The 12,744-nt window shown below is 46.0% G+C and overlaps 1 protein-coding gene across 3 annotated transcripts; it reads right to left on the bottom strand.

Moving 5' to 3' along the window:
• Window positions 1–925: 925 nt before the first annotated feature.
• Window positions 926–11,716, bottom strand: LOC136514408 (aspartic proteinase-like). 3 transcript variants are annotated; one of them, XM_066508372.1, is made up of 12 exons: window positions 11,555–11,716; window positions 10,810–11,213; window positions 10,632–10,692; window positions 10,395–10,489; window positions 10,187–10,299; window positions 9,806–10,079; window positions 9,448–9,561; window positions 9,257–9,321; window positions 2,252–2,393; window positions 2,032–2,151; window positions 1,418–1,506; window positions 926–1,326 (listed from the first exon to the last, which is right to left on the bottom strand). In XM_066508372.1, exons 2-12 carry the CDS (start codon window positions 11,194–11,196, stop codon window positions 1,242–1,244), a joined length of 1,545 nt encoding a protein of 514 aa, XP_066364469.1. In that variant the 5' UTR covers window positions 11,197–11,213; window positions 11,555–11,716; the 3' UTR covers window positions 926–1,241. The 3 variants fall into 3 exon arrangements, with proteins under 3 accessions (XP_066364469.1, XP_066364467.1, XP_066364468.1); XM_066508370.1 differs by lacking the exon at window positions 11,555–11,716 and adding an exon at window positions 11,405–11,548; XM_066508371.1 differs by lacking the exon at window positions 11,555–11,716 and adding an exon at window positions 11,410–11,540.
• Window positions 11,717–12,744: the final 1,028 nt, after the last annotated feature.

Raw genomic sequence — 12,744 nt, 5'->3', positions numbered from 1 at the left:
CCCTTAAATTTTGATCTAAATTAACCACTTTTTGCCATTACAAAAAATAATTAATGTAGAACTTATGTTTGCATCTAAATTTATACTTTCTTGTATATTTAAATTTTACATATGTGTATATATATATATATATATATATATATATATATATATATATATATATATATATAATGATACTATACAAGGCTATTTAACTTCATTTAAACACGGTCTAAATAGCCTAACTGGTAAATAAAGGATGACTGACTGTATACCTATGGTGTTTAGGACCTGTTGTGCGTCTTTATCCTACGGTAGAGGTTTGGGCTAGCTTCTGTGGCAGTCCTCTTTCTCCTTTCTGGGTGCTGCAACTGTTTGTTTGGCTGGGCTCTGTAGTTTTAGACGCTTGGTCACGTTCCCTCTTCTTTTACTGAAAATCAGTGCAATGCACGTTCTCATGTTTCAACTTCCAGCACCATTTACGTGGGAGACTAATGTTCATCTGCCCGAGATTTTAATACCAGACCACCTTTTTTCTCACTTACGGATTTTAACCCATTTAGCCAGATGATATTTGTGTTTGGCACTACCTCTCTGCTGCATCACGGTTTTGGCAACAGAGACCCTATTTACATATTCCTGATGTAGTTTTGTTTATTTTCCTTCTATTTTGCTCTTTGTTTCTTTCCTGGTGATTATATTTCTCAACTTTTATCTTTTTAATTTTAATACATATAAAGAGCAGGAGATCGCCCCAACTGTTGCAGAAAAAAAAAAAGCTACAGTTAGTAAATACACCTATTGTTGTCTCTCATGCCAGGCTTAAAAAATGGCATCATTGTTCAGGCCCAGCCCATGTTCAGTCTCTCCATTCTTAAGAATAGCCCACTTTGACACCCTGAGCAACTAGAATAGGCCATAGCCAAGAAGGCAAGAGCTATCCCACTGAAAGAAGAAGAATGCATTTATACATGCTCATCAGTTCATAGGCAATGCATAAATTATTTTACAAATGATAAGTTGTACTGCCATGAACAAACAGTTTCAAAGAAAGCTCTGTTCAAACATTTGCTCTTCAAGCATACATACATGTCTTCGAGCATCCATTTGCTCCTCCAGAAAGAAAGCTCTGTTCATATTTTCAGTTTCAGCATTTTTGGCCATCCATTTATTTGCAGCGTACTGTCTGCACGTAGCGGATAGAGAAACTACACATCCCTAATAGATACGATGTCTTCATAAAGAGCAGAGTGCTCCCACACTCATGCAGATTCCGCGAAGCCAATCCTGTCGTTGCCGAAGTCGAACACCGTGTGATAAGCTCCCATGAAGACATCCCCAAGAATCCTACAATTGTTCATATGCAAAGCTCTCAGACTGAGATGGGGTAGAAGAAAAATATCAAGGTATGAAGCAATGTCATGTCCCCCATATATACCAGAGAGGACCACGCGGGGGTGGGACGTCATATGCCATGAAGCCACTGATGCAGACAGTTTGGCCTCCTTGCTCCAGCTTCACAATGTACTGCAACACATGTTTCACAAGGTTTGAGGGATGTACGCACTTGCAGGAATGATTGTCTAAATAAATAAATTATAACAATTCTCAAAAAAAAATATAACAAAGGAACTTGAGGTGAACTAGAACGACTTCACTTCAAACCATGTAGAGTATAAGACCTATAAATTTATCTTCAATACATCTACTAGGCACTTTTTGGTTCCAAATGTCAACTACTGATCATGTCACTTCAAGACTTCAAAATTGTTGCCCTCAAATGTTGAGTTACTAACTGCCCCAACACTGGATCCTTCATTCCTTCTTAAACTAGGATAGGTTCCTTCTAATAAACATCAAGTATAAAATGTTCGGGCCTACTAATAATAAACATCAAGTATAAAATGTTTTAGCCTACTAAATGTTCAGTAAATTTGATTAATCATTTATCGATAGCATCATTTGCTGAAAAAATTGGCTACTTTATTTTATAAAAATGAAGAAATGCTAATATTAGTTGAAAACGATATATGATGGGCTACTGGAAAGCACCTGATCTGGTGTTAGGGTGAAGGTCTTGTTTGCAATGGTGAATGCAAGATTGGGCATCGTTGAGATATCCTCGCAGCTGACTGTTGATTCTCCGCTGGGGCTTGGTAGACGCTCACATAGCTGGAACACAAGCAGAGTCTTGTCACCAATTATATAATTGAACTTATTATCTAAAAATTTATATAATTGAACAAATGGCAAAAAGAAAATCCACAGTAACCTGGTTAGCATATTGCAATATCAGCTCCTTAGTTTTGTTTTCACGGAGCTGGTTCTCTATCCACACAACAGCCATCTCACAGGCTGAGCACATAACATCTGAGCCCAAGTTTTCTTTGCCAACAACAGATTCAATTCCCTCGCTGCAGAAAATTTTGCATGATAATTTATCACAGCATGAAAAGAACATGCAGTAACATGGGAAAAAGCATGTTGGCGTATGTTATGACCGGCATGCAGTACGAGAGGCGCAAGCGCGTTAGTAGGGAGGGCCATCGGCCATCAAGGGGTAATGGGACCAGCTATCCCTTTGATTTGTTTATTTCTTATTTAGTCCCATAAAATTAGGAGATAAGATCTCAAATTTGGTTTGTTAGGAAGGGATAAATATACCTAAACATTGATTGAGATAATTAAACAAAGCAACAGATTTGTTGCTGGGCTTCTCCCAGCATCTCTCTCTCGCTCTTCTTCCACGCGGCCCCACCTTCCCCTACAAACTCCGCAGTCGCCGTAGGATCATCGATCCTATCAATCTGGTATTGCCAGGCTCCGATCACGGTGGCAAGCAGCCCACAGCGCCTCCCGCGCCGCCGCCTAGTGCCACTGCAAAGGCACTGGCCAACCTGGTGAAGCGGTTGGCAGGCATCTCAGTGCGCCTGGCCAACGTGGATGGCATATGGGGCCCACTAAACCAAGCCCCGCGCCACACATGACCACAGTCCAGAGTCCACACACCGCGTCCGAGGCCGAGGCCGGACCTACAATAGAGCGAGACAGACCTATCGATTTGTGGTTGGCTCCGATCCGGCTGACATGTCACATGTTTAGCCTATATACTAGTTTATTCGGAAATGTTGTGTGCAGGGCGTTCGTCCCGGACGCCTCTTCCTGGGCAGGCGGATTGCGTCCGCCCCTTCCGTTGCTCCTCCCGCCCGCCCCGCCTGCTCCTGCTCTGCCACCCGCCCCGCTGCTCCTGCCGCTGCTCCGCGCGCCCGCCCCGCTGCTCCTACTCCGTTGCCCGATGACTCCGACAGGCACCGCCAGCGCAAAGAGAAGCGTCAGCCCAGGCGCGGAAGCCCCTCCTGCTACGGCTGCGGTCCCGATGCAGACGGCGGAGGAAGCCGCACCCAGATAGGATGCATGTTGCAAGTACATTAAAATTGTTTCAGATGTTGTACAGATATGTTACAAAAATAGATCGGGATGTTGCATACGTTGCAATGGTTGTACACGTATGTTGCAAGCGTCTGTCCTCAATGGTTCATTTGTTTTTTCAGCCGGACATTGCAAGAGTGTTTATTTGGATGTTGCATATGTTTCACACATATGTCGCAATTGTTTTATCTGGATGCTGCGTATGTTTACAATAGTTTTCAAGTGTTTCACACGGATGTTTTAAGTGATTTATATATGTTCAGACGTATGTTGCAAGTGTTGCATCTAGATGTTCAAAAATAGATCGGATGTTGCACACTGGTTAGGCGTGGGAAGCGAAAAGCAGGCGCGGGCATGGGCTTGCTGGCACAGGCGCGAAGTACAACCGCGCGTGCGGAAACGAATCGGCTTGGACCACTGTACCGTCCGATGGATCGGTATCCAACCGGATGCCTGGGGCCAGTAATTCCATAGTTTATTTAGGGGGTAGTACCTAGTACGTACTCACTCGTATAGACTAGCAGTAGTGCCTCTCTAGGTGATGTGTTGTCACCACTCACCAGACCAGCGAATCCGTTTGGTTTCAGGCGGATCACGGACGATATGTGTTTGGTTTCGGGCGGATCGTGGACGATATGTGCAGGGGCGGAGCTAGAATTTGAACATAGGGGGCTGTTTTAGATGACAACAATTATACGTGAAAAAATATGTACACGCTAAGAGCCCGTACACCCCGGCGGCGAGTGGGCGCCGTGAGAGTGCCGGCAAGGAAGATGAGGGAGAGAGGGGGAGGGAGGGAGACGTTGGGAGAAGCCCACCAAGGCAGCAACAAGTCTGTTATATTTATTACCATGATTCTTTTTTCGGTCTAAGAATTAGAGTCACTGAGTGGAGGTTAAAAACCTAGGGCTAATAAAAATAGTTTAATTTTCTTTGTAATATATATTTTAGCTTTCTTTTGTATTATAAAATTAGCATTTATTTGGTTCTTATCTACTCCCTCCATTTTAAATTATAAGACATTTTACCTTTTTAGATACACTAGTATATTGCCCGTGCTAACGCTACGGTGACATCTAGAAAAAATAAATCATAAAACTAAAAATTAAATCAACTAATGAAAGAAACACAAACTCACAAACTAATGAAACGAGACCATGCATTATTGTGTGTTAAAAGATATTCGACTTTGGAGATAAGAAACTGAAAAAATAAATAAGAAAAGTGAAAAACTGGATACTTGTTCCGCCTATCACAGCCCAAACATTCATGTCTAAGGTATCCATGTGAGTACTTCAATAGATAGATATATATGAGCTGGAAAATTAGTAACAATAGCAAAGCTACATATATATAACTGGAAAATATTGCAAATCTCACAAGAACAATTGTTTCAATAGCAATGTTTTTGTACCCATTCTTGATATAAACAGGTAGAAGGGCAGGCCTGGTGCAGTGGTGAGAGCTGTTTCACTGAGTCACCAGGTCATGTGTTCGAAGCAGCCTCTGCAGATTTTGCGGGGGAAGGTTTGCCTCCGGCACTGGGTCTGCCCCCCTAAGAGCCTAAGAGCATACTCCATCCGTTCCAAATTCTATGATGTTTTGGCTTTTCTCGATACATTAATATTATTGTGTATGCAGACATGGTGCATATCTAAGTGTATGACAAAATCAACTTTTTCTTTCTTAGATCCACAAAAAAACGTCCCCCGCTGAGAAACCCCGTCTCCATTTACCCAAAAAAGTGTACCCAGAAAAACATCTTCGAAATGGACTGTCCAGATATAGCCTGAGTCTTCGCTCTCCTAATTCACTCAAATCCAAGGGCCATCATCGCTTGTGTCAACCTCCTCAGCCTCAGGCGCCCGCGCACACGCCCGACGCTAAGCAACCGTTAATCACGCTCGCGCCCGCGTCCGACGCAAGCCGCCGCTAATCACGCTCGCCTCCCTACCGCGGCCGCTCCCTGCTCGCATTTCGTCGCTACCTGCCATAGGAGTGTTACGTTGAAGATTCGTCGTCGAAGTGCAGGTCTAGGACAGACACGGGGCTGAGCTGCTACCCCCCGCAGTCGATGGCAGCGCCAATGCCGTCATAGTGGTCGGCCGACGACGTCAACGTGGTTGGCACGTGGCGGCACACAGGAAGCAACCGGCGAGGACGTCCTCCGCCTAGCGCAGAGCAAGCTTCGTGACGGTGGCCATCGTGCTCCCACGCTGCAGGCTCCTCGCCGCTGACGCGGCGGCGGTCGTCCGGGCAGGCCGGCCGCGTCTCGCTCTCCCTCTCCCTCTCCCTTTCCCTTGCCTACATCGGTCGGCCTCTCTCTCCCTCCCCGCACAGCGCCTCGCTCTCCTACTCCCAGTCCGCCTGGCGGCGGCGCCACCAGGCGCAGGCACCCTGTCCGGCCGCGCCTCCGTTTCCCACTCCGGCCGACCCCTCGGATCTAGCTCCGGCCACCTTCTTCCAGCGATGTAGCAGCCCCCGTCGACCTGTTAGTATTGATCTCTCCAGCTCGGCCCAACGGCCAAGTTGGGCCTTGACCTCGCGCCCTGATCGGGGGCACCCAACCCTACATAGTTGGTGGGCCCCCGTCGCACTGCGCTATAAAGAGAGGTGGAGACCGACGGCTCTCAATACGAGGTTCACCGTGAGCCGCCACACCCACCGACAAACCCAATCCGATCTAGTGAGGGGCGCAGCCAGCGACGGGAAGCTCCACTGCTGTCTTCACCGCCGCCTCTGCACCACCACTGCACTGCGACGACCTCAACACCGTCACCACGACACTGCCGACCCGGGCCGCATCACCTTCGCCATGGCTACGTCGAGCTCTTCCTCCAAGCCCGCGGATGGTCGATGACATCTCATCTCCCTTTCTCTCTCTCGCTAGATCGTGTTCTAGAAAGTTTTCATCCCGTATGTAAGGTTGTACCCGCTAGATCTATGTCTAGGTGATCCACTAAGTCTATCACGACCATCTTTCTCATACAGGTGTGTTCTTCTCTGTTCCTTTCACTTCTTTTGCAGATGCAGAATGTCTGATTCCTCTCCTGCTCCCAGTACGCCCGGTGGCGATGCCACCAGGCTCGGGCAACCTGTCCGGCCATGCCTCTGTCTCCCACTCCGGCCGGCCCCGCGAATCTAGCTCCAGCCATCTTCTTCCAGCGATGTAGCAGCCCCCATTGACCATCTTGCTCATGCAGGTATGTTCTTAATCCAGAACCCAGAATTTCTCTTAATTCTCTACGTCGCCATCTAATCCAACAGGGTCAGTATATCAAAAGGAGTTGCTTGAGAAAATAGCTGATATAGTCAAGAAGCATCCTAGGCTTCTGGTAGTTTCTTTGGTGTTTATATGGAACTTTTAATCAACCTGTTAAATTTTACTCGATGAACATCATGGGTTTAGATGCATCAAGGGGGTGATGCTTGGTTAGTGAAGCGAGTTCGCTCGATTTGTGTGGACTGGATGCAATGTTCAGGTTCTCTTCTGTATTGATTTTGGGGCGCTGATTTGACTGATTGGATTCGTTTCAGTCAGTTATAGTTCTGATTTTTGTTGTGATACTGACAGAGATCCCTCTTATTATGTTTTGATATCTATGGCAGATTTAGTTAATGTTTATTCATTTGATATGTGTACAGAAGGCACTAGATCCCTCTTCAGTTGTTCCCGTGAATCTGGAACTGAGACATCTTGTTCCAGGAGAGCATGAAATACCGTTTGTTCGGCTCTGAAGGTGATATTGGTTCATGGGAACATGAATATGTGAGGTATGACTGAACTGAAATGATATGTTTCCTGGCTCCTTCAATCACCGAAGTCTAAATTTTTTGGAATGAAAATGCGCTGGTAATATTCAAGTAGACTAGGAATAAAATTTTCAGTATCTAAGGAATACAAATGCGCTGGTAATATTACTGCCTGAAGATACTAAAGCCTCTTACCTTTTGTTCATGGACTTCCCTAATTCATTTATCTGAATGGGGAACCGTTGTCGCATGGGTGATATTCGGAGCATGCCTGCTGGCTTGATCCGTTCGTTCCTATAGGACGCTGGACCTGCGCGGGGCTGGAATGATCATCACTGTATGCTTGCATGGCTTTGATATGGTTCCTATAGGAGTGTCAGGACGTGCATAATTGTGGATATGGTTTTCAGCCCTCATAACCGTGCATTTTTCTTGCGAGTGGTTGACATAAACTAAACTTCAATAAATCCTTTTTCGTGTTTCTGTGTGGCAGGATGAGATGGAGACCTTCACCGCTCTCAAGTGTCAACAAGATGAATGACGCTAACACGTCGTAGTACAGTGAGGCCCAATCATCCTGGCTCGGGTGTATATCCAACATTTCCCGTTTCACTTGTATTGTGGTGAACTATATATCTACTATACTATGTAATAAATCAATATTAATTTGCATGCCATATTCTCGATACAAATATATAATGCTTGCCTATCTATATCAAGGGGGCAGACCCAGTGCCGCAGGCTCCCACATGAGTGGGGTCTGGGAAAGGAAAAAACCGAGGAAGCCTTCCCCCGTAAAATCTGCAGAGAGGCTGCTTCGAACACATGACCTGGTGACTCAGTGAAACAGCTCTCACCACTGCACCAAGCCTGCCCTTCTGCCTGTCTATGTCAAGAATGGGTACAAAAACATTACTATTGAAACAATTGTTCTTGTGAGATTTGCAATATTTTTCAGTTATATATATGTAGCTTTGCTATTGTTACTAATTTTCCAGCTCATATATATCAATCTATTAAAGTACTCACATGGATACCTTAGACATGAATGTTTGGGCTGTGATAGGCAGAACAAGTATCCAGTTTTTCACTTTTCTTATTTATTTTTTTCAGTTTCTTATCTCCGAAGTCCAATATCTTTTAACACACAATAATGCATGGTCTTATTTCATTAGTTTGTGAATTTGTGTTTCTTTCATTAGTTGATTTAATTTTTAGTTTTATTATTTATTTTTTCTAGATGTCACCGTAGCGTTAGCACGGGCAATATACTAGTGTATCTAAAAAGGTAAAATGTCTTATAATTTAAAATGGAGGGAGTAGATAAGAACTAAATAAACGCTTATTTTATAATACAAAAGAAAGCTAAAATATATATTACAAAGAAAATTAAACTATTTTTTTATTAGCCCTAGGTTTTTAGCCTCCACTCAGTGACTCTAATTCTTAGACCGAAAAAAGAATCATGGTAATAAATATAACAGACTTGTTGCTGCCTTGCTGGGCTTCTCCCAACGTCTCCCTCCCTCCCTCCCTCCCCCTCTCTCCCTCATCTTCCTTGCCGGCGCTCTCACGACGCCCACTCGCCGCCGGGGTGTCAGAAACTGCAGAAGGAGGCGCGGGAAGTAGTGTGGCTAAGTGTTGTCTTGTGACAGTGATTTGGTGTTGGGCTTCGTAACTGTGTCGAGTATGGAGAAGAGTTGGGCTTGGCCCATGTAGGTGTAGGGGCTCGGTCCAAAGAGGCGGCGGAGTGGCTTATAAGCCGTTGTAAGAAACCTGGAAGCGGTTATGGAATAACAGAAAACCCGTTTCCCCCATTTGCTTCTTCTCTGTTCTTCAATTCCCCTCTTCTGCTCCCTCTGTTCTTCTCAAATTCCCCAAATTCTATCCAAATTCCCTACTTATCCTTCCTTGTTCGTCACGCGGGGTTCACCCCTGTTCGGCTGGTATTAAAGCCGGCTGATAAGCCGGCTGAAGGTGTTTTGTTGTGAGAGAAAAATACTGTAGATTATAGCTGATAAGCCGGCTTATAAGTTCAAGCGAACAGGCTATAACTGTACGATGGTCTGGTACTCTGCAATAATCATAGGCTCACCTGACAGACTGAGCGCCATCAAACATACACAGACCAACCTGGCTGCACACTCTCTCTGGAGATGTCTGCAGTGTCAAAGCATTACCAAATTACTGGAGTTCAAAACTAGTTTAACAGAGCACAATCATCTATAACACCCGTTCCACGGTCAGAAGTCTGACGAAAGATAAGAAATGCAGAAGCTAGCAAACCTGTGCTATGAGCAGTTCGAGGATCATCTCTCCATACTGGCTCACAACTTCTTTGCATTCTTGGCTGATAATTCCAGCAGCCCCAATTGCTTCGTTCACCTGAGCAATTATTGTCTGTAAAAAAACACGAGGCAGGTCTTTAGTCATGGCATATTGCAAAAGCTGTACTCCCATTCAGACTCAGTACCTAGGCACCTTGTCCAGTTGTGTAAAGACTAGTCAATAGTCTACTGATGCTACATATTCTAGTAATTAATCTATTGATGAATGACTCCAAATCAGCTCAAGCTTTGTAACCCAAGTGCCTATGATCGTGCAAAAGATAGAATTTCAGGATCATCAGTATGGAGATACATACTGTTGGACCAGCCAGCAAAGAAGTCCCAGAGTCGACAATAGCAGCACAGCCCTTGGCGCAGAAACCAGTGGACTGGCCATCAATGAGAAGATCCCCCATGTTGAACTGCCAGTAACCCTTGCTGGAAACAGGAACATAGGTGTGGTTTCCCTTGAAGTGATCAGGGTCCACGCCGCCAAAGACAAGCTCACCACCAGATTCCTCTTCAGTGTTTCGGTTAAGCCAGAAGGAGAAAACATCTTCCGCAAGCAGGTTTTGCTCTTGCATGCTCTGCCTGGCAAAGAGAGAGAGAAAAAAAAAAAAACAGGTCTCCTGTTAAATGGCAAACAGGCAAGCCAACGCCAGCGACCTGCATGGTAACACAGGCACAAGACTATATACCAAATTGGAGGAGCTTTGCCGACGGAGATGTCAGGGTATCCAAGACCAAGAATGCCATCAAACTTGCCGATGATAAACGTGATGCTGCTTTCGCGCGTCGTCTCGATGAACTTCTGAAATGGGTAGATTGATTTGCAGCGTTAGAGATACAGTCCCGCCGCGCGTGAATGTCAACACTGGAGGCAGGTGTTGTTAGTGTTAGATTTACCTGGCTTTTGACAGTAAGGTCTCCAACCAGCACATCGTCGTAACTGAAGAATCCAGCAATTGAACCGGAGCCATAGGTGATTTTGCAAGTCTCTCCTGAACAATTTGAGGAAGAAAGAGTAGAGGCATTTAGCAATGGCCTTTGAACTACCCACAAAACATATTTTTTTCTTTTTTCTTTAAAAAAACAAAGAGAAGAAAAAAGATGAGGCCAGGCCACAAAATCACAAATATATACCATCCTTCTTGTAAGTGCTAGACTTGGCGGACTTGTATCTGGGGTGGAGGTAGCACGCTATCTGCAGTTCAGTGGAACCAAACAACAGTCAGATCTATTTCCAATGATGCAAATGTACACATGGCAATGGCAAACCAAACATCAGATACAGAAAGAAAGAAAGCAATGAACGACGGACCGACAAGTAGCATTTGGAGGAGGGGACCCAGAGGTTGGAGCTGCCGGTGTCGAAGATGACGGTGAAGTTCTGCGCCGGCGTGCCGAGGCCGACTTCCCCGTAGTACTGGGTGTTGAGGTAGTCGACGAGCGGGACGTCGTCGCCGCTGCCGCCGCCGCTGCTGCTGCTGCTGGCCCCCAGGCGGCCGCGGAGGCTGTCCTCCTGCCTCGCGACCTTAGCCGCCTGCAGCGCGTGCTGGTCGAGGCCGCGCTTGCTGAGGCCGACCCTGAGCAGGCCGTGAGGGGACGCTGACGACGCGCGGAGCAGCAGCAGCGCGCATGACAGAGCCCACAGGCAGGCGGTGGCCGGAAGCATGAGGTGGTGGTGGGTGCACCGGCGCCCGGCCATGATCCTATTCCTGTCCCCTGCAGAAAAGTCAATACAGGTAGGTGATGGAGAATTTTGTGAGAGGATGGATGTTGGCACGGCCACACGCATGCAGTGCAGCAACCTTATGCGGACTGCAGAGTGAACAGTCAGTTCATCAGTTCATGCATCCTACTACTACCAGTAGTGGAAAGTATGGAAACAGCAAGCGTCCAGATCGACGACCTACCCTACCCGGCAACGGCGAGGTGGAGCAGAGGAGGAGCAAGCAAGAACGCGCGCGGCAGAGTAGAGCTCAGCTCACGGAGAGGAGAGCTGAGCGAGGCAGGGAAAAGCGAGTCAACGGTAGGCAAGGCGGTTGGAGCAAGAGACTACTCACCCTTGTTGCTTCTTCTTCTCGCTTCCTGAAAGAGCGGATTGAGGAGGAGGATGAAGAGGACGGTGGCGAAGGAAGTCAAGGCGGAGATGGAGAGGGGTGAAGCGGAGACGAAGTGGAGGAGGGGGAAAGAGGAACTGGGGCAGTTGCAGGCACTGGGATTGGCATCGTCCACGTACGTACTACGTCCAGTCACCTCCCTGGGCCCTGGCTGGCTCCCTCCGGCAGCTGGGCTGGGCCTGTCTTTTTGATTGAAGCTACTGCGGTACGGTCACGAGGTGAGTCGGGTGGCGCATTGATGCGTAGACGTACGATGTGTCACCCGTGTTGGGCCCCGAGGCCGAGCGTGAGCCTGGCCCGCGTGTCAGTATCCAGGGCGTGGAGGTAGGTTTACTTGTGTGGACAGGACACACAAGTGAATGATGAAGCGAATTGAAGGAAGAAGCGCGCGAAAGGGACGGGCAGTTGGTGATGGGGGGTGACGTATTCCACGCCGGGAGATATTTTCCCACCGTGCATGGGTAGTTTCAGTGGGCCCGTTCGCTTGGCTGATAAGCCCATGACTAAAAGTACCATGAGCTGATTTATTGTGAGAAAAAAATAATATTCGTTAGTTAAAAAAGTAATATGAATTTTATTTGTATTAAATAGGTTGTCACGTAGATACTTTTAATGATATGTCAGTGTATTTAAAGAGATAGAAGAAATGAGTTTTATTTAGATGAAGATGAAATTCTCTTGGCACGATTACCGACCCTTTATGAGTCACGAAATTAAATGACTATGAAGCTCTATAATAAAACTTTGCATTGAAGTACGGTGTTTCGTTCAAATTTTATTTTATTCTATATGACATGATAGACTTTGAAAACAATAAAATAAAACTCTCCACTTAAACTGACATAAAAATAACTACTCATGGCTGTACATGGGTAAACATCTTGATCCTTGTGGGCCTTTCTTTCCATTATTAGGAGCCCCCCCCCAAAAAAAATATATGGCTCTGTTCGCTTAAACTCATCGGTCATACCATTTCAGCAAAATTACAGTGTTTTTCTCTCATAATAAATCAGCATCAGCATCAGTGTGACAAAACCGTCTAATTTATATAAGATCAAGTACGGCTGTCCCCGCTAATACGTTGATATGCGCATACTTTCACTTATATAAACCCGATAGTCCGCCGATTGTCA

This window comes from Miscanthus floridulus, chromosome 16, assembly GCF_019320115.1.
Source record: "Miscanthus floridulus cultivar M001 chromosome 16, ASM1932011v1, whole genome shotgun sequence".
NCBI lineage: Eukaryota > Viridiplantae > Streptophyta > Magnoliopsida > Poales > Poaceae > Miscanthus > Miscanthus floridulus.
Note: the sequence above shows the minus strand (reverse complement) of the source record. Positions and strands in the feature narration are given on the sequence as shown.